The 21,309-nt window shown below is 68.6% G+C and overlaps 1 protein-coding gene across 1 annotated transcript; it reads right to left on the bottom strand.

The window, feature by feature from the left end:
* Window positions 1–552: 552 nt before the first annotated feature.
* On the bottom strand, window positions 553–20,989 carry LOC311204798 (filamin-C-like; the record flags this gene model as incomplete). The annotated part of the gene is made up of 12 exons (XM_084281151.1): window positions 553–815; window positions 2,773–2,890; window positions 6,080–6,249; window positions 7,690–7,780; window positions 8,686–8,846; window positions 9,989–10,112; window positions 10,621–10,764; window positions 11,779–11,892; window positions 14,172–14,365; window positions 15,888–16,024; window positions 18,853–18,979; window positions 20,852–20,989. Coding segments are annotated over 12 exons (1,781 nt in total), but the record flags the coding sequence as incomplete, so codon positions are not given.
* Between the last annotated feature and the right edge of the window lie 320 nt (window positions 20,990–21,309).

The raw sequence follows: 21,309 nt of genomic DNA, 5'->3' as shown, positions 1-21,309 counted from the left end.
GGGGTGTGTTGCACGCCCCTTGCACGCCCGTTGCACACCTCACCTTGCTGGGGTCGGGGGGCAGCAGGGCTGGTTATGGGGGGAGGTCTGTGGGTCTGTGTGTGTGGGGGGGTCTCGGGGGGGTCTGGGGGGTCTGGGGGTGTGTTGCACGCCCCTTGCACGCCCGTTGCACACTCACCTTGCTGGGGTCGGGGGGCAGCAGGGCTGGTTATGGGGGGGGGTCTGTGGGTCTGTGTCTGGGGGGTCTCGGGGTCTGGGGGGTCTGGGGGTGTGTTGCACGCCCCTTGCACGCCCGTTGCACACTCACCTTGCTGGGGTCGGGGGGCAGCAGGGCTGGTTATGGGGGGGGGTCTGTGGGTCTGTGTCTGGGGGGTGTCTGGGGGGTCTGGGGGTGTGTTGCACGCCCCTTGCACGCCCGTTGCACACTCACCTTGCTGGGGTCGGGGGGCAGCAGGGCTGGTTATGGGGGGGGTCTGTGGGTCTGTGTCTGGGGGGTGTCTGGGGGGTCTGGGGGTGTGTTGCACGCCCCTTGCACGCCCGTTGCACACTCACCTTGCTGGGGTCGGGGGGCAGCAGGGCCTCCACAGGGAAGGGGCTCCCCGGGACCGGGTGCCCGTCGTACGTCACCTCCACGCGGTGGGGTCCCTCCTCGGGGGGGGTGAAGCTGACGGGGTGGGGACCCCCGGGGGGGGCCGGGCCCACCCGGCAGGGCACGGGGCGGCGGGAGGGGCCCGTCACCTTCACCCCCACCTTGCCCTGGCCCCCCGCCCCCTGGGTCCCCACCGAGAACTCCTGGGGCTGCCCCACCTCTGCCTCTGGGGGGGGAGAGAATTTGGAGGGGGGGCGTCAGGGGGGGCTCCTCCCATCAGCCCCATGCGGTGGGAGCCCCCTCAGACCCCCCAATAGGGTGTATCCCCCCCCCACCCCATACACAGCCCCCCACCCCACAATAGGGTGTCCCCACCCCACCTCGGCCTCTGGGGAGGGGGGAGAGAATTTGGGGGGGGGGGCGTCAGGGGGGGGCTCCTCCCATCAGCCCCACACGGTGTGACCCCCCTCAGACCCCCCAATAGGGGGTATCCCCCCCCCCCAAACACAGCCCCCCCACCCCACAATAGGGTGTCCCCACCTCTGCCTCTGGGGAGGGGGGAGAGAATTTGGGGGGGGGGCGTCAGGGGGGGGCTCCTCCCATCAGCCCCACACGGTGTGACCCCCCCCTCAGACCCCCCAATAGGGGGTATCCCCCCCCCCCGCCCCCCCTCAATAACCTGGGTGCCCCCCCAGACGCCCCCCAGCCCCCCCCCCCCCCCCCAAGACCCCTGGATACCCCCCAAGATGCCCCTCTGGACCCCCAGGTTCCCTCCCAAGACCCCCTATCCACTCCCACCCCCCCCCGGGACCCCCCCCCCCAGACCCTCGAGGTGCCCCCCAAGACCCCCACCCCTCCCCAGATGCCCCCCCAGGACCTCTGAGGTGCCCCCCAAGACCCTCTGGACACACCCCCAGACCCCTCGACACCCCCCCAGATGCCCCCCTGGACCCCCAGGTTCCCTCCTCAAGACCCCCAGACACCCCCCCACACCCCTGAGGTGCCCCCCGAGACCCCTGGACACCCCCCAGATGCCCCCCCGGACCCCTAGGTTCCCCCCCTAAGACCCCCAGCCCCCTCAGACGCCCCCCCCAAGACCCATAATCCCCCCAGACGCCCCCTCCCAAGACCCCCAGCCCACCCAGATGCCCCCCTGGACCCCCAGGTTTCTCCAGGTTTCTCCCCAAAGACCCCCAGCCACCTCCCCAAGACCCCCAGCCCCCCAGATGCCCCCCCAAGGTGACCCCCAAGACCCCCAGCCACCTCCCCAAGACTCCCAGCCCCACCAGACTCCCTCCCCTTGACCCCCAGCCACCCCCCTCAGACCCCCAGCCCCTCCAGACACCCCGCTAGTGCCCCCCAAGACCCCCAGCCACCTCCCCAAGACTGCCAGCCACCCCCAGACGCCCCCCCAAGGTGCCCCCCAAGATCCCCAGCCACCCCCCCAAGACCCCCAGCCCCCACAGACGACACCCACAAGACCCCCAGCCCCTCCAGACACCCCCCTTTAGACCCCTGAGGTGCCCCCCAAGACCCCCAGCCCCCCCAGACACCCTTCCCAAGACCCCCAGCCGCCCCCTCAAGACCCCCAGCCCCTCCAGACACCCCCCTTTAGACCCCTGAGGTGCCCCCCAAGACCCCCAGCCCCCCCCCCCAAGACTCCCAGCCCCCCCAGACTCCCTCCCCAAGACCCCCAGCCACCCCCTCAAGACCCCCAGCCCCTCCAGACACCCCCCTTTAGACCCCTGAGGTGCCCCCCAAGACCCCCAGCCACCCCCTTAAGACTCCCAGCCCCTCCCAGACCCCCACTCCAAGACCCCCAGCCCCTCCAGACACCCCCCTTTAGACCCCTGAGGTGCCCCCCAAGACCCCCAGCCACCCCCTTAAGACTCCCAGCCCCTCCCAGACCCCCACTCCAAGACCCCCAGCCCCTCCAGACACCCACTTTTAGACCCCTGAGGTGCCCCTCAAGACCCCCAGCCACCCCCCCAAGACTCCCAGCCCCCCCAGACACCCTTCCCAAGACCCCCAGCCCCCCCCCCAAGACCCCCAGCCCCTCCAGACACCCCACTTTAGACCCCCGAGGTGCCCCCCAAGACCCCCAGCCACCCCCCCAAGACTCCCATCCCCCCCATCCCCCCCCAAGACCCCCAAACTCCCCCCCCAGCCCCCTCCCCACTCACTGCTGTTGAGCCCCTGCACCGTGACCTTGTTCAGCTGCAGGGGGGGGGCCACGTTGACAGCGAAGGGGCTGCGGGGGATGGGGTCCCCCCCGTACGTCACCGCCACGGACAGGGGACCCTGCGGGGACACCCCAAATCAGGGGGCTGGGGGGGCACACAGCACCCCCCCCCACTCCCCCCTGTGGGGACACCCCAAATCAGGGGGCTGGGGGGGCACACAGCACCCCCCCCCTGCTCCCCCCTGTGGGGACACCCCAAATCAGGGGGCTGGGGGGGCACACAGCCCCCATCCTGTTCCCCCCCCTCCATGGGGTGGGTGGGGGGCACCCATGGGGCAGGGGGAGGGGGGCCTGGGGGTCACAGGGGGTTGTAGGGGGGCGGGGGGGGCGTTGGGGTGATGGGTGGCAATGGGGTGCCTGTGGGTGATGGGGGGGGTGCTATGGGGCCCGCTATGGGGTGGGGGGTGATGCTGTGGGTCCTGCTATGGGGTGATGCTGTGGGTGCCCCTATGGGTCATGTTGAGAGGGGGTTGCCCATAGATTGGGTGCCCCATAGGTTGGGTGCCCCAGAGCTGCCCCACAGCTTGGGTGCAGCTTGGGGTACCCCATAGGTACCCCACAGCTCGGGTACCCCACAGCTCGGGTGCCCCACAGCTCAGGCACCCCATAACTGCCCCACAGCTTGGGCACCCCATAGGTATCCCACAGGTTGGGTGCCCCATAGGTTGGGCTCCCCATAGGTACCCCATAGGCTGGGTGCCCCACAGCTTGGGCACCCCACAACTGCCCCACAGGTTGGGTACCCCACAGCTTGGGCACCCCACAGGCTGGGTACCCTGTAGGTTGGGTACCCCACAAGTTGGGTGCCCCACAGCTTGGGCACCCCACAACTGCCCCACAGGTTGGATTCCCCACAGCTTGGGCACCCCACAGGCTGGGTACCCTGTAGGTTGGGTACCCCACAAGTTGGGTGCCCCACAGCTTGGGCACCCCATAGGTTGGGCACCCCACAGCTTGGGTACCCCACAGGTTGGGCACCCCACAGCTTGGGTGCCCCACAGCTTGGGCACCCCACAGCTTGGGCACCCCACAGCTTGGGTACCCCACAGGTTGGGTGCCCCACAGCTTGGGCTCCCCATAGGTACCCCACAAGTTGGGTGCCCCACAGGTTGGGTCCCCCACAGCTTGGGTACCCCACAGCTTGGGTACCCCACAGGTTGGGTGCCCCACAGCTTGGGCTCCCCACAGGTTGGGTGCCCCACAGCTTGGGCACCCCATAGGTACCCCACAAATTGGGTGCCCCACAGCTTGGGCACCCCATAACTGCTCCACAGCTTGGGTGGCCCACAGCTTGGGTACCCCATAGGTTGGGTGCCCCATAACTGCCCCACAGGTTGGATTCCCCACAGCTTGGGTACCCCACAGGTCGGGTGCCCCACAGGTCGGGTACCCCATAGGTTGGGTGCCCCATAACTGCCCCACAGCTTAGGCACCCCATAGGTACCCCACAGGTTGGGTGCCCCACAGCTTGGGTACCCCACAGGTTGGGCTCCCCATAGGTACCCCACAGGTTGGGTGCCCCACAGCTTGGGCACCCCATAGGTTGGGCACCCCACAGCTTGGGTGCCCCACAGCTTGGGCTCCCCATAGGTACCCCACAAGTTGGGTGCTCCACAGCTTGAGCACCCCACAGGTTGGGTACCCCACAGGTCGGGTGCCCCACAGCTTGGATACCCCATAACTGCCCCACAGCTTGGGTGCCCCATAGGTACCCCACAAGTTGGGTGCCCCACAACTTGGGCTCCCCATAGGTACCCCACAAGTTGGGTGCCCCACAGCTTGGGCACCCCATAGGTACCCCACAAGTTGGGTGCTCCATAGGTTGGGGTCCCCATAGGTACCCCATAGGCTGGGTGCCCCACAGCTTGGGTACCCCACAGCTTGAGCACCCCACAGCTTGGGTACCTCACAGGTTGGGTGCCCCACAGCTTGGGTACCCCATAACTGCCCCACAGGTTGGATTCCCCACAACTTGGGCACCCCACAGGCTGGGTACCCCATAGGTTGGGCTCCCCATAGGTACCCCATAGGCTGGGTGCCCCACAGCTTGGGTACCCCACAACTGCCCCACAGCTTGAGCACCCCACAGGCTGGGTACCCCACAGCTTGAGCACCCCACAGCTTGGGTACCCCACAGCTTGGGCTCCCCATAGGTACCCCACAAGTTGGGTGCCCCACAAGTTGGGTACCCCATAGGTTGGGTGCCCCATAATGGCCCCACAGGCTGGGTGCCCCACAGCTTGGGCACCCCATAGGTACCCCACAAGTTGGGTGCTCCATAGGTTGGGCTCCCCATAGGTACCCCATAGGCTGGATGCCCCACAGCTTGGGTACCCCACAGCTTGAGCACCCCACAGCTTGGGTACCTCACAGGTTGGGTGCCCCACACCTTGGGTACCCCATAACTGCCCCACAGGTTGGATTCCCCACAGCTTGGGCACCCCACAGGCTGGGTACCCCATAGGTTGGATTCCCCATAGGTACCCCACAAGTTGGGTGCCCCACAGCTTGGGCAGCCCATAGGTTGGGCACCCCACAGGCTGGGTACCCCACAGGTTGGGCTCCCCATAGGTACCCCACAAGTTGGGTGCTCCATAGGTTGGGCTCCCCATAGGTACCCCATAGGCTGGGTGCCCCACAGCTTGGGCACCCCACAACTGCCCCACAGCTTGGGTGCCCCACAGCTTGGGCACCCCACAGCTTGGGTACCCCACAGGTTGGGCACCCCACAGCTTGGGCACCCCACAGCTTGGGTACCCCACAGGTTGGGTGCCCCACAGCTTGGGCTCCCCATAGGTACCCCACAAGTTGGGTGCCCCACAGGTTGGGTCCCCCACAGCTTGGGTACCCCACAGCTTGGGTACCCCACAGGTTGGGTGCCCCACAGCTTGGGCTCCCCACAGGTTGGGTGCCCCACAGCTTGGGCACCCCATAGGTACCCCACAAATTGGGTGCCCCACAGCTTGGGCACCCCATAACTGCTCCACAGCTTGGGTGGCCCACAGCTTGGGTACCCCATAGGTTGGGTGCCCCATAACTGCCCCACAGGTTGGATTCCCCACAGCTTGGGTACCCCATAGGTTGGGTGCCCCACAGGTTGGGTGCCTCATAGGTTGGGTGCCCCATAACTGCCCCACAGCTTAGGCACCCCATAGGTACCCCACAGGTTGGGTGTCCCACAGCTTGGGCACCCCATAGCTGCCCACAGCCACCCATGGCCACCCCATGGCCACCCCATAGCCGCGCACCTGCTGCAGCGGGCAGTACTTGGCGGTGTAGGAGTAGTCGTGGTTGTCGATGAGCTGGAAGTCGCGCACGGCCGCGCCGGGCCCCGCGGCGCCGAACTGCACGTCCAGGGGCGCTTTGCCCGCCCCCTTGGTCTGCACCGTGAAGTGGGTGGGCTGCCCCACCTCCACCCCTGCGCCCCACAGCACCCGTGAGACACGCGGCACCCTGACCCACCCTGACCCACAGCACCCTGACCCACCCTGACCCACGGTGACCCACAGCGCCCTGACCCACAGCACCCTGACCCACAGCACCCTGACCCACGGCACCCTGACCCACCGCACCCGTGAGACACGCGGCACCCTGACCCACCCTGACCCACAGCAACCCTGACCCACGGTGACCCACAGCACCCTGACCCACAGTGACCCACAGCACCCTGACCCACAGCACCCTGACCCACGGCACCCTGACCCACAGCACCCGTGAGACACATGGCACCCTGACCCACCCTGACCCACAGCAACCCATGGCACCCTGAACCACGGTGACCCACAGCACCCTGACCCACAGCACCCTGACCCATAGCAACCCACAGCACCCGTGAGACACGTGGCACCCTGACCTACGGCACCCTGACCCACAGTGACCCTGACCCACAGCACCCTGACCCAGAGCGACCCACAGCACCCTGACCCACGGCACCCTGACCCACAGCGCCCTGACCCACAGCACCCAGACCCACAGCAACCCACAGCACCCTGACCCACGGCACCCTGACCCATAGCACCCTGACCCACAGCACCCTGACCCACAGCACCCTGACCCACGGCACCCTGACCCATAGCACCCTGACCCATAGCACCCTACAGCACCCTGACCCACAGCACCCTGACCCATGGCACCCTGACCCGCAGCACCCAGACCCACAGCACCCACAGCACCCTGACCCACGGCACCCTGACCCACAGCACCCTGACCCACAGCAACCTGACCCACAGCAACCCACAGCACCCTGACCCATGGCACCATGACCCACAGCAACCTGCAGCACCCTGACCCATGGCACCCTGACCCACAGCAACCTGACCCATGGTGACCCATGGCGACCCATGGCACCCACAGCACCCTGACCGACCCACAGTGACCTGTGGCACCCGTAGCACCCTGACCCACAGCACCCATGGACCCACAGTACCCACAGTACCCTGACCCATGGCACCTACAGCACCTGGCCCTATAGCACCCACAGAACCTGCCCCACAGCACCTATGGCAACCAGCCCCACAGCCCCATGGCACCCACAGCCCCACAGCCCCATGGCATATACAGCACCCACAGCACCCACAGCCCCTGTCCCATGGCCTCTCCCCCACAGCACCCACAGCCCCTGCCTCATGGCACCCACAGCCCCACAGCCCCATGGCCCCTGCCCCACAGCACCCACAGCCCCTGCCCCATGGCCTCTGCCCCACAGCACCCAGAGCACCCACAGCCCCTGCCCCATGGCACGTACAGCACCCAGTCCCATGGCACCCCCAGCCCCACAGCACCCCCAGCCCCTGCCCCATGGCACCCCCAGCCCCACGGTCCCTGCCCCACAGCCCCCCCAGCCCCCCAGTCCCCTCACCGGTGCGGCTGAGCCCGGGTCCCTCAGCCTTGACCTTGCTGGCGTCGTGGGACGGATCCACCTTGATGCGGAACGGGCTGGTGGGGATCTCCTGGGGACAGGGACACGGCACGGTGACACCACGGTGACCACCGGGGGACACTGCTGGGGGGGACAGACCCCCCTCCCATCCCATCCCATCCTATCCCATCCCATCCCCATCCCATCCCATCCCCATCCACATCCCATCCCATCCCATCCCATCCCATCCCCATCCCCATCCCATCCCATCCCCATCCCATCCCATCCCATCCCATCCCCATCCCCATCCCCATCCCATCCCATCCCATCCCCATCCCATCCCCATCCCCATTCCCATCCCCATCCCCATCCCCATCCCCATCCCATCCCCATCCCCATCCCCATCCCCATCCCCATCCCATCCCATCCCATCCCCATCCCCATCCCATCCCATCCCATCCCATCCCATCCCATCCCATCCCCATCCCCATCCCATCCCATCCCATCCCCATCCCCATCCCATCCCATCCCATCCCATCCCATCCCATCCCATCCCCATCCCCATCCCCATCCCATTCCCATCCCCATCCCCATCCCCATCCCATCCCATCCCATCCCCATCCCATCCCCATCCCCATCCCCATCCCCATCCCATCCCATCCCATCCCCATCCCCATCCCCATCCCATCCCCATCCCCATCCCATCCCATCCCATCCCCATCCCATCCCCATCCCATCCCATCCCCATCCCATCCCCATCCCATCCCATCCCATCCCCATCCCCATCCCATCCCATCCCATCCCATCCCCATCCCATCCCATCCCCATCCCCATCCCATCCCATCCCCATCCCATCCCATCCCATCCCATCCCCATCCCCATCCCATCCCCATCCCATCCCATCCCCATCCCCATCCCATCCCATCCCATCCCATCCCATCCCATCCCATCCCACCCCACCCCACCCCACCCCACCCTCCCTCCCATGGGTGGTACCTGCTTCCCGAACAGCACCATGATGGTGTAGAGCCCGGCCCCGGGGGGGGTGTACTTCACCGTGAAGGTGTCGTTGTCGTTCTTGATGATGTCAAAGTCGATGTCGGCCTCCACCGGCCCCACCACGCCCGGGGCGCACTTGATCCCGATGCTGACGTCACCTGAGGGGTGTCCCCACCACTGTCACCCTGCTGCTCCATCCCCCCCGTCACCCCATAGGGTGGCACCATCACCCCTCGTCACCCCACTCCTCTTGGGTTGGGTGGCCCCGTCCCACCCCCTCACCCCATGGGGTGGCACCTCCCTACCCCCTCACCCCATGGGTTGGGTGGCCCCATCCCACCCCCAGAAGGGTCCCCATGGGTGTTCCCTGCCCCTGAATGCCCCCAGCCCCACAGTGGGCACCCACCCCATAGGGTGGCACAATCCCATCCCGTAACCCCATGGGTTGGGTGGCCCCATCCCACCCCCTCACCCCATGGGGTGACACCCCCCTACCCCCTCACCCCATGGGTTGGGTGGCCCCATCCCACCCCCTCACCCCATGGGGTGGCACCCCCTTAGCCCCTCACCCCATTGGTTGGGTGGCCCCATCCCACCCCCAGAAGGGTCCCCATGGGTGTTCCTTGCCCCCCCCCCCCCAGCCCCACAGCAGGCACCTACCCCATAGGGTGGCACCCCCCTACCCCCTCACCCCATGGGTTGGGTGGCCCCATCCCACCCCATCACCCCATGGGTTGGCACCACCTCACCCCATTACCCCCTGGGTTGGGTGGCACCATCCCACCCCCTCACCCCATGGGGTGGCACCCCCCTACCCCTCACCCCATAGGGTGGCACCCCCCTACCCCCTCACCCCATGAGTTGGGTGGCCCCATCCCACCCCCTGAAGGGTCCCCATGGGTGTTCCTTGCCCCTGCACGCCCCCAGCCCCACAGTGGGCACCCACCCCATAGGGTGGCACCCCCTCACCCCATCACCCCACTCCTCATGGTTGGGTGGCCCCATCCCACCCCCTCACCCCCTGGGTTGGGTGGCCCCATCCCACCCCCAGCAGGGTCCCCAAGGGTGTTCCTTGCCCCCTCACCCCACCCAGCCCCACGGTGGGCACCCACCCCATAGGGTGGCACCCCCTCACCCCATCACCCCACTCCTCATGGTTGGGTGGCCCCATCCCACCCCCATCACCCCATGGGTTGGGTGGCCCCACCCCACCCCATCCCCCCCTGGATTGGGCAGCCCCACCCCCCCCCAGCAGGGTGCCCAGGGGTGTTCGCAGCCCCCCTGCCCCGCGGGCGCCCACCCTGCCCGGCCTCGCTGCAGTCCACGGTGAAGTAGGTGGGCTCGTTGGCCTTCAGCCCCGTCTTCTCCACGCCCGGCCCGTAGACCTTCACCCTGCCGGGGTGGCTGCCCTCCCCCACGCTCACCTGCGGGTGATGGGGATGGTCACGGACCCCCCCACCCAGAATCAGCCCCCCGAGACCCCACCCCACCCGGAAACACCCCCCCAAGACCCCACCCCATGGCACCCACAGGGAAGGGGGGTGGTGACCCCCCCACGTTCACCTGTGGGTGATGGGGATGGTCACGGACCCCCCCACCCAGAACCACCCCCCGAGACCCCACCCCACCCAGAACCACCCCCCGAGACCCCCCCCCGACCCAGAACCACCCCCCTGAGACCCCACCCCATGGCACCCACGCAGAAGGGGCTGCAGGGGGTGGTGACCCCCCCCACATTCACCTGTGGGTGATGGGAACGGTCACAGACCCACCCACCCAACCTGGACCCCCCCCCGAGACCCCGCCCCATGGCACCCACGCAGAAGGGGGGTGGTGACCCCCCCCACGTTCACCTGTGGGTGATGGGGACAGTCACAGACCCACCCACCCCACCCAGACCCACCCCCCGAGACCCCAGCCCAGGGCACCCACGCGGAAGGGGCTGCGGGGGGTGGAGACCCCCCCCCAGGCCACGATGATGGTGTGCTTGATGGCCTTGGTGGGCACGTAGACGCAGTGGTAGGTGCCGTCGCCGTTGTCCTTCACCTTGACGTCGATGGGGCAGCCCTCGGCGTCCTGCGGGCACCAGGGAGGGGGTGAGGGCATCCGCGGCGCCCAACGGCGCCCAACGGCGCCCAACGGCACCCCAGGGTGCTCTGCCATGGCCAACGGAGGCCAATGGCACCCAATGGAGGCCAAGGGCACCCAACATTGGTCAACGGCACCCAACGCTGGCCAAGAGTGGCCAATGGCAGCCAACGGTGGCCAAAGGTGGCCAACGGCACCCAACGGTGGCCAATGGCACCCAATGGTGAGCAACAGCACCCAAAGGTGACCAACGGCACTCAATGGTGGCCAACGGCACCCAACAGTGGTCAACGGCACCCAACGCTGGCCAAGAGTGGCCAATGGTGGCCAAAGGTGGCCAATGGCACCCAACGGTGCCCTACAGCACCCAATGGTGGCCAACAGCACCCAATGGTGGCCAAGAGTGGCCAATGGTGGCCAAAGGTGGCCAACAGCACCCAACGGTGGTCAACAGCACTCAACAGTGGCCAACAGCGGCCAACAGTGACCAATGGCGGCCAAAGGTGGCAAATAGCACCCAACGGTGGCCAACAGCACCCAACATTGGTCAACGGCACCCAACGCTGGCCAAGAGTGGCCAATGGTGGCCAAAGGTGGCCAACAGCACCCAACGGTGGTCAACAGCACTCAACGGTGGCCAACAGTGGCCAACAGTAGCCAATGGCAGCCAACAGTGGCCAATGGTGGCCTATGACACCCAACAGTGGCCAATGACACTCAATGGTGGCCAACAGCACCCAACAGAGGGCAATGGCACCCAACCGCACTCAATGGTACCAAATGGCACCCAATCCCACCCAACATCAGCCAGTGGTACCAAACGGCACCCAACGGCATCCAATGGCACCCAACATTGGCCAACGGCACCCAATGGCACCCAATGGTGCCCAACATTGGCCAATGGCACCTAACACTGGCCAATGGTACCCATCAGTGGCCAATGGCACCCAATGGCACCCAATGGCACCCAATGGTACCCAATGGCACCCGCCAGCACCCTACCTGGGCGTAGAGCTTGAGGGGCCCCTTGCCAGCGCCGCGCGTGTCGATGGTGAACTCCGCCGGTCGCTCCACGATGCAGCCGGTGGGCTCCAGCCCCGGCCCAAAGGCCTTCACCTGCGGGGGGCAGGGGGGTCAGGGGGGCCCGGGGGGCACCCATGGCTGCAAAGACACCCAGGGCTGCCAGGGTAGGGGGTGGGGGGAGCTGTGGGGCACAGGGTGGCAGTGTAGGGTGCTATGGGGTGCAGTGGGGCACAGCAGGGTGCTGTGGGGGGTGCTATGGGGTCCTGTGGGGCAGAGTGCTGCAGGGCGCTATGGGGCGCTGTGAGGTGATACGGGGTGCTATGGGGCAGGGTGCTATGGGCCAAGCAAGGTGCTATGGGGCAGGGTGCTCTGGGCAGGGTGCTATGGAGCACTATGGGGTGGGATGTTATGGGTCAGGGTGCTATAGGGCACTATGGGGCACTATGGGTCAGGGCTCTATGGGTCAGGGCTCCATGGGGTCAGGGTGGTATGGGGCACTATGGGTCAGGGTGCTATGGGTTAGGGTGCTATGGGGTGCTATGGGTCAGGGGTCTGTGGGTCAGGGCTCTGTGGGGCACTATGGGTTAGGGTGCTATGGGGCGCTATGGGTCAGGGCTCTGTGGGTCAGGACTCTGTGGGTCCAGGCGCTGTGGGTCAGGGCGCTGTGGGCCAGGGTGCTATAGGGCAGGTTGCTGTGGGTCAGGGTGCTATGGGTCACTATGGGTCAGGGTGCTATGGGACGCTATGGGTCAGGCTGCTATGGGTTGCTATGGGTCAGGGTCTTATGGGTCGCTATGGGTCAGGGCTCTGTGGGTCAGGGCACTGTGGGTCAGGGCCCTGTGGGTCAGGGTGCTATAGGGCAGGTTGCTGTGGGTCCGGGCGCTGTGGGTCAGGGCGCTGTGGGTCAGGGTGCTATAGGGCAGGTTGCTGTGGGTCAGGGTGCTATGGGTCGCTATGGGTCAGGGCGCTGTGGGTCAGGGTGCTATGGGTCGCTATGGGTCAGGGTGCTATGGGTCAGGGTGCTATGGGTCACTATGGGTCTGGGCGCTGTGGGTCCGGGCGCTGTGGGTCAGGGCACTGTGGGTCAGGGTGCTGTAGGGCAGGTTGCTGTGGGTCAGGGTGCTATGGGTCGCTATGGGTCAGGGTGCTATGGGTCAGGGCGCTGTGGGTCAGGGCGCTGTGGGTCAGGGTGCTATAGGGCAGGTTGCTGTGGGTCAGGGTGCTATGGGTCGCTATGGGTCAGGGTGCTGTGGGTCAGGGTGCTATGGGTCGCTATGGGTCAGGGTGCTGTGGGTCGCTATGGGTCAGGGCTCTGTGGGTCGCTATGGGTCAGGGTGCTATGGGTCGCTATGGGTTGGGGTGCTGTGGGTTGCTGTGGGTCGGGGTGCTATGGGTCAGGGCGCTGTGGGTCAGGGCTCTGTGGGTCAGGGTGCTATAGGGCAGGTTGCTGTGGGTCAGGGTGCTATGGGTCGCTATGGGTCAGGGTGCTATGGGTCGCTATGGGTCGGGGCGCTGTGGGTTGCTATGGGTCAGGGCTCTGTGGGTCAGGGTGCTGTGGGTCAGGGTGCTGTGGGTCACTATGGGTCAGGGCTCTGTGGGTCGCCATGGGTCAGGGTGCTGTGGGTCGCTGTGGGTCGGGGCGCTGTGGGTTGCTATGGGTCAGGGCTCTGTGGGTCAGGGTGCTGTGGGTCAGGGTGCTGTGGGTCACTATGGGTCAGGGCGCTGTGGGTCAGGGCTCTGTGGGTCGCTGTGGGTCAGGGCGCTCTGGGTCACTATGGGTCAGGGTGCTGTGGGTCGGGGTGCTGTGGGTCGCTATGGGTCAGGATGCTGTGGGTCACTGTGGGTCAGGGCTCTGATGGGTCGCTATGGGTCAGGGCTCTGTGGGTCGCTGTGGGTCAGGGCGCTGTGGGTCGCTATGGGTCAGGGTGCTGTGGGTCAGGGCGCTGTGGGTCGCTGTGGGTCGGGGCTCTGTGGGTCGCTATGGGTCAGGATGCTGTGGGTCACTATGGGTCGGGGCTCTGTGGGTCGCCGTGGGTCGGGGCGCTGTGGGTCAGGGTGCTGTGGGTCAGGGTGCTGTGGGTCGCTGTGGGTCAGGGTGCTGTGGGTCGCTGTGGGTCAGGGCGCTGTGGGTCACTATGGGTCAGGGCTCTGTGGGTCGGTCTGGGTCAGGGCGCTGTGGGTCAGGGCTCTGTGGGTCGCTGTGGGTCAGGGCGCTCTGGGTCACTATGGGTCAGGGTGCTGTGGGTCGGGGTGCTGTGGGTCACTATGGGTCAGGGTGCTGTGGGTCAGGGCTCTGTGGGTCGCTGTGGGTCAGGGTGCTGTGGGTCACTATGGGTCAGGGCGCTGTGGGTCGCCGTGGGTCAGGGTGTCACCTTGTCGGGCCAGGAGTCGTGCTGGGCGGGCAGGATCTGGGCCAGGAAGGGGCTGTCCTTGATGTCCTCGTCGTCGCACACCACGTGCACCGCGTAGGCGCCCGGCTCCGTGGGCCAGTAGCGCACGTCGCACGAGCCGTCCCCGCGGTCGTCACACTCGATGCGCGCCTGCGACGGGCCCTCGATGGAGAAGCCTGGGGACCCCCGTGTCACCCCCTGTCACACCCTGTCACACCCCTGTGACACCCCTGTGACACCCCCTGTGACACCCCCTGCCCGTGTCACCCCACTCGATGCGCGCCTGCGACGGGCCCTCGATGGAGAAGCTTGGGGACCCCCCATGTGACCCCAGTGTCACCCCTGTGACACCCTGTGACACCCCCTGTGACACCCCCTGTCACCTCCTGTCACCCCCTGTCACCTCCTGTCACCTCCTGTCACCCCACTCGATGCGCGCCTGCGACGGGTCCTCGATGGAGAAGCCTGGGGACACCCCCTGTCACCTCCTGTCACACCCTGTGACACCCCCATGGCACCCCCTGCCCGTGTCACCCCCCCACATAACCCCCCTGTCACCCCCCTGTCACCCCCTGTCACCCCACTCGATGCGCGCCTGCGACGGGTCCTCGATGGAGAAGCCTGGGGACACCCAGTGCCACCCCCTGTCACCCCCTGTGACAACCCTCTCCATCCCCACGTCCCCACCAGTGTCCCCTCTCAATGTCCCCCCCATGATGCCACCAGTGCCCCATGTCCCCCTGTCACCCCCATGTCCCCACCAGTGTCCCTCCCACCCCAGTGTCCCCTCCATGATGCCACCAGTGTCCCCACCCATCCCATGTCCCCACCTGTGTCCCCACCACCCCAGTGTCCCCCTCACGATGCCACCAGTGTCCCACGTCCCTCACCCACCCCGTGTCCCCACCAGTGTTCCCACCACCCCAGTGTCCCCCCCACGATGCCACCAGTGTCCCACGTCCCTCACCCACCCCGTGTCCCCACCAGTGTCCCCCCCACCCCAGTGTCCCCACCACGATGCCACCAGTGTCCCCACCCACCCTGTGTCCCCACCAGTGTCCCCCCCACCCCAGTGTCCCCTCCATGATGCCACCAGTGTCCCCCCCACCCCAGTGATCCCACCAGTGTCCCCCCCACCCCAATGTCCCCCCCACGATGCCACCAGTGTCCCATGTCCCCCTCTCCACCCCCATGTCCCCACCAGTGTCCCCCCCCACCCCAGTGTCCCCTCCATGATGCCACCAGTGTCCCCCCCTGTGTCCCCACCAGTGTCCCCCCAACCCCAGTGTCCCACCCACAATACCACCAGTGTCCCACGTCCCCCTGCCACCCCCCTGTCCCCCCAGTGTCCCCCCTCACCCAGCGTCCCCACGTGGGTGCCGATGGCCTCCCACCATCTCCCTGTCCCCACCCACCCCGTGTCCCCCCCAGTGTCCCCCCACCACCCCAATGTCCCCCCCAGTGTCCTCCCCCACTCCGTGTCCCCCCCCGGTGCCCCCCTCACCCAGGGTCCCCACGTGGGTGCCGATGGCCCCCCCACCCCGTGTCCCCCCCGTGCCCCCTCACCCAGGGTCCCCACGTGGGTGCCAATGGCCCCCCCACCCCGTGTCCCCCCCTGTGTCCCCCCCTCACCCAGGGTCCCCACGTGGGTGCCGATGGCCCCCCCACCCCGTGTCCCCCCCTGTGTCCCCCCCTCACCCAGGGTCCCCACGTGGGTGCCGATGGCCTCCACCACGAAGGCGGCCGCGTGTCCCACGACGCCGCCCACCAGCCCCGGGCCCCACGCGCGGACCTTCTGCTCGCCCGGCGCCGGCGACACCTGCACCTCGAACGGGCTGTGCACACGCGCGTGTCAGGGCCTTGAACACGCGTGTCCGGGCTCACACACGTGTGTCAGGGCCTTGCATGCAGGTCAGGGCCTTGCACGCGGGTCGGGGCCTTGCACACACGTGTCAGGGCCTTGCACACGCGTGTGTCAGGGCCCTGCACGCGGGTTAGGGCTCACACACGCGTGTCAGGGCCTTGCACATGTGTGTCAGGGCTCACACGCGTGTCAGGGCTCACACACACGTGTGTCAGGGCCTTGCACACCTGTGTTAGGGCTCACACACGCCTGCACACATGTGTCAGGGCCTTGCACGCTTGTCGGGGCTCACACACACGTGTTGGGGCTCACACACACGTGTCAGGGCCTTGCACACACGTGTGTCAGGGCCTTGCACGCGGGTCGGGGCTCACACACGCCTGCACACACGTGTCAGGGCCTTGCACATGTGTGTCGAGGCTCACACGCGTGTGTCAGGGCCTTGCACACGCGTGTCAGGGCTCGCACATGCGTGTCGGGGCTCACACACGCCTGCACAAACGGGTCGGGGCCTTGCACATGTGTGTCAAGGCTCACACGCGTGTGTCAGGGCCTTCCACACACATGTCAGGGCCTCGCACGCGGGTCAGGGCTCACGCACGCATGTCGGGGCTCACACACGTCTGCAGACATGCGTCAGGGCCTTGCACACACGTGTTGGGGCTCACACATGCCTGCACACGCGTGTCAGGGCTCACACACGCGTGTCGGGGCTCACACACGCCTGCACATGGGTGTCAGGGCCTTGCACACATGTCAGGGCCTTGCACATATGTGTCAGGGCTCACATACACCTGCACACACATGTCAGGGCCTTGCACACGGGTCGGAGACTTGCACACGCGTGTTGGGGCTCACAAACGCCTGCACACGCATGTCAGGGCCTTGCACTCGTGTCAGGGCTCACACACGCGTGTCAGGGCCTTGCACATGGGTCAGGGCCTTGCACACATGTGTCAGGGCCTTGCACTCGTGTCAGGGCTCACACACGCGTGTCAGGGCCTTGCACATGGGTCAGGGCCTTGCACACATGTGTCAGGGCCTTGCACTCGTGTCAGGGCTCACACACGCGTGTCAGGGCCTTGCACATGGGTCAGGGCCTTGCACACATGTGTCAGGGCCTTTAACACACGTGTCAAGGCTCACACATGCGGGTTGGGGCTCACACATGCCTGCACACACATCTCAGGGCCTTGTACACACGTGTCAGCCTCACACATGTCTGCACACACATGTCAGGGACTTGCACACACACGTCAGGGCTCCCACACGCCTGCACACACATGTCAGGGCTTTGCACATGCATGTCAGGGCCTTGAACACACGTGTCAGAGCCTTGCACGCGGGTCAGGGCTCACACACACCTGCACACGCATGTCAGGGCCTTGCACACGCGTGTCAGGGCCTTGAACACACGTGACAGGGCTCACACACGCGTGTCGGGGCTCACACACGCCTGCACACGCGTGTCAGGGCTCCCACACATGTGGGGCACCCACACGTGTTGGGGTTCGCACACGCCTCACACACGCCTCCGCCCCCACCCCCCTTCCCGCACGCCCCTCACACACTCACACCTCCCCCAGAGACCCCCCACCCAGCCTGCACGGTCCCGGGGGGTGTGGGGGGGAGTGGGGGAGTCCCAGGGGGTCCTGGAGGGGCTGTGGGGGGTTTGGGGGTCCCGGGGCTCAGTGGGTGGGTGTGTGGGGGGGTCGGTACCTGCGCGGGATGCTGTGCCCCCCCCAGGTGATGGCCACCCCCGGGGGGCAGTGGGTGGGTGTGGGTGGGGGTCCCGGGGGGCTGTGGGTGGCTGTGGGTGGGGGTCCCAGGGGGGCTGTGGGTGTGTGTGTGGGTCCCGGGGGGTCCCGGGGGGGCTGTGGGTGGGTGTGGGGGTCTCAGGGGGTCCCGGGGGTCAGTGGGTGGGTGTGGGGGTCTCAGGGGGTCCCGGGGGGGCTGTGGGTGGGTGTGGGGGTCACAGGGGGTCCCGGGGGTCAGTGGGTGGGTGTGGGGGTCCCGGGGGGCTGTGGGTGGGTGTGGGGGTTGGGGGGTCAGTGGGTGGGGGTCGGGGGGTCAGTGGGTGGGTGTGGGGGTCCCGGGGGGCTGTGGGTGGGGGCTGTGGGTGGGTGTGGGGGTTGGGGGGTCAGTGGGTGGGTGTGGGTGGTGGTCCCGGGCATATCTGCGTGGGATGCCATGCCCCCCCCAGGTGATGGCCACCCCCGGGGGGCTGTGGGTGGGGGTCCCGGGGGGGCTGTGGGTGGGTGTGGGTGTGTGGGGGGGTCCCGGGGGGTCCCGGGGGTCAGTGGGTGGGTGTGGGGGGGGTACCTGCGCGGGATGCCGTGCCCCCCCCAGGTGATGCCCACCCCCGGGGGGCTGTGGGTGGGGGTCCCGGGGGGCTGTGGGTCGGTGTGGGGGTTGGGGGGTCAGTGGGTGGGGGTCGGGGGGTCAGTGGGTGGGTGTGGGGGGGGTACCTGCGCGGGATGCCGTGCCCCCCCCAGGTGATGGCCACCCCTGGGGGGCTGTGGGTGGGGGTCCCGGGGGGCTGTGGGTCGGTGTGGGGGTTGGGGGGTCAGTGGGTGGGGGTCGGGGGGTCAGTGGGTGGGTGTGGGGGGGTCCCGGGGGTACCTGCGCGGGATGCCGTGCCCCCCCCAGGTGATGCCCACCCCCGGGGGGCTGTGGGTGGGTGTGGGGGTCTCAGGGGGTCCCGGGGGTCAGTGGGTGGGGGTCGGGGGGTCAGTGGGTGGGTGTGTGGGGGGGTCCCAGGGGGTCCCGGGGGCCAGTGGGTGGGGGTGGGGGGGGTACCTGCGCGGGATGCCGTGCCCCCCCCAGGTGATGGCCACCTGGTACTTGCCGGGGGTGGGGGGCAGGTACCGGCACTCGAACACCCCCTCCCCCGCGTCCCGCACCGACACCGGCAGCTCCGCGCCGTCTGGGGGGGCAAGGGGGGGTCAGGGGGCGCCCACCCCCCACACACCCCGACACACAGACCCCCACCCCCAGACCCCACCCCCCATCTCCCCCCCAGCCCCCAGACCCAGACCCCCACCCCCCATTACCCCCAATACCCCCAGCCCCCCACCCCTAAGACCCTCAGTCCCAGCCCCCCCCCTCACACCACCAGCCCCCCCACCCCTTAGACCCTCACCCCAGCCCCCCAGCCCCCATTTCCCCCCCAGCCCCCCACCCCTAAGACCCTCAGCCCCCGACCCCCAACCCCCATTTCCCCATCAGCCCCAGCCCCCCAGGCCCCCACCCCCACACCCCCAGCCTCCCCCCCACCCCCTTAGACCCTCACCCCTTCTACCCCCCATTTCCCCCCCAGCCCCCCCACCCCTAAGACCCTCACCCCCAGCCCCCCAGCCCCCCCATTCCCCCCCCACTCCCTTAGACCCTCATCCTCTTCTCCCCCACCCTCCCATTACCCCCCAGCCCCCCACCCCTTAGACCCTCTCCCCAGCCCCCCACCCTCACACCACCAGCCCCCCCAACCCCCTTAGACCCCCACCCCCCATCTCCCCCCCCAGCCCCTATCCCCCCACCCCTTAGACCCTCACCCCAGCCCCCAAGACCCCCATCCTCACACCACCAGCCCCCCCCACCCTCTTAGACCCTCACCCCCTCTACCCCCCACCCCCCTATTTCCCCTTCAGCCCCCAGCACCAGACCCCCACCCCCCCCATTTTCCCCCCAGCCCCCCACCCCTAAGACCCTCACACCCTCTTCTCCCCCACCCCCCCATTACCCCCCAGCCCCCCACCCCTTAGACCCTCACCCCAGGCCCCGCCCCCTCCTAGACCCTTCCCCAAGGCCCCCAAACCACGCCCCCTGACCACGCCCCAACCACTAAGACCCCGCCCCCCACCCCCAGCCCCCCTCCCCAGCCCCTTAGACCCTCACCCCCAGACCCCCCACTCCCCCAGCGCCCCCAGCCCCCCGCCCCAGACTCCCAGGCCCCGCCCCCTCCCTTAGGCCCCGCCCAGACTCCCAGACCCCGCCCCTCGGGCTCCCAGACCCCGCCCCTCGGGCTCCCAGGCCCCGCCCCCTCCAGTCACAGACCCCGCCCCCTCCCTCAGGCCCCGCCCCCTCCCTCGGGCCCCGCCCCAGACTCCCAGGCCCCGCCCCCAGCCCCCCGCCCAGACTCCCAGGCCCCGCCCCCTCCCTTAGGCCCCGCCCAGACTCCCAGGCCCCGCCCCCTCCCTTAGGCCCCGCCCAGACTCCCAGGCCCCCGCCCCCTCCTTAGGCCCCGCCCCAGACTCCCAGGCCCCGCCCCCAGGCCCCCCGCCCAGACTCCCAGGCCCCGCCCCTCCCTTAGGCCCCGCCCAGACTCCCAGGCCCCGCCCCCTCCCTTAGGCCCCGCCCAGACTCTCAGGCCCCGCTCCCTGCAGCCCCAGGCCCCGCCCCAGACTCCCAGGCCCCGCCCCCAGCCCCCCGCCCAGACGCCCAGGCCCCGCCCCCTCGCCCAGGCCCCCGCCCCAGACTCCCCAGGCCCCGCCCCCAGCCCCCCCGCCCAGGCTCCCAGGCCCCGCCCCCTCCCTTAGGCCCCGCCCAGGCTCCCAGGCCCCGCCCCCTCCTTAGGCCCCGCCCCAGACGCCCAGGCCCCGCCCCCTCGCCCAGGCCCCCGCCCAGACTCCCAGGTTCCGCCCCTGCAGCCCCAGGCCCCGCCCCCTGTAGCCCCAGGCCCCGCCCCCTCGGCACCGACCCCGCCCCCAGGCTCCCAGGCCCCGCCCCCTCCAGTCCCAGACCCCGCCCCCTCCGCCCCCAGGCCCCGCCCCCCCTGCAGCCCCCGGCCCCGCCCCCGTACCGGGCGCGCGCAGCAGCACGCGCAGGTCCCCGGTGCCGGCGCCGCGCGTGAAGACGCGGAAATCCGCCGGCTCGTGCACGCGCAGCCCGCGCGCCTGCAGCCCCCGGCCCGAGGCGCGGCACGCGGACGGGCTGCAGGCTGGGGGGGGCGCGGGGGGGGGATGTGGGGGGGGATGGGGGGGATGGGGGGGGATGGGGGGTGGGAGGGGATGGGGTGGGGGGAGGTGGGGGTGGGGGTGGATATGGGGGGATGGGGGGGAGTGGGAGGGGGGGATGTGGGATGGGATGGGATGGGATGGGATGGGATGGGATGGGATGGGATGGGATGGGATGGGATGGGATGGGGGGGATGGGGGGGATAGGGGGGGACACGGGGGGATGGGGGGGACATGGGGGGTAAGGGGGGGATATGGGATGGGGGGGATGGAGGGGATAGGGGGGGATGGGGGGTGGGAGGGG

This window comes from Gallinula chloropus (genome assembly GCF_964237585.1).
Source record: "Gallinula chloropus genome assembly, contig: HAP1_SCAFFOLD_639, whole genome shotgun sequence".
Taxonomy (NCBI): Eukaryota; Metazoa; Chordata; class Aves; order Gruiformes; family Rallidae; genus Gallinula; species Gallinula chloropus.
The sequence above is the reverse complement of the archived record's forward strand: the minus strand, read 5'-3'. Positions and strand labels throughout refer to the sequence as shown.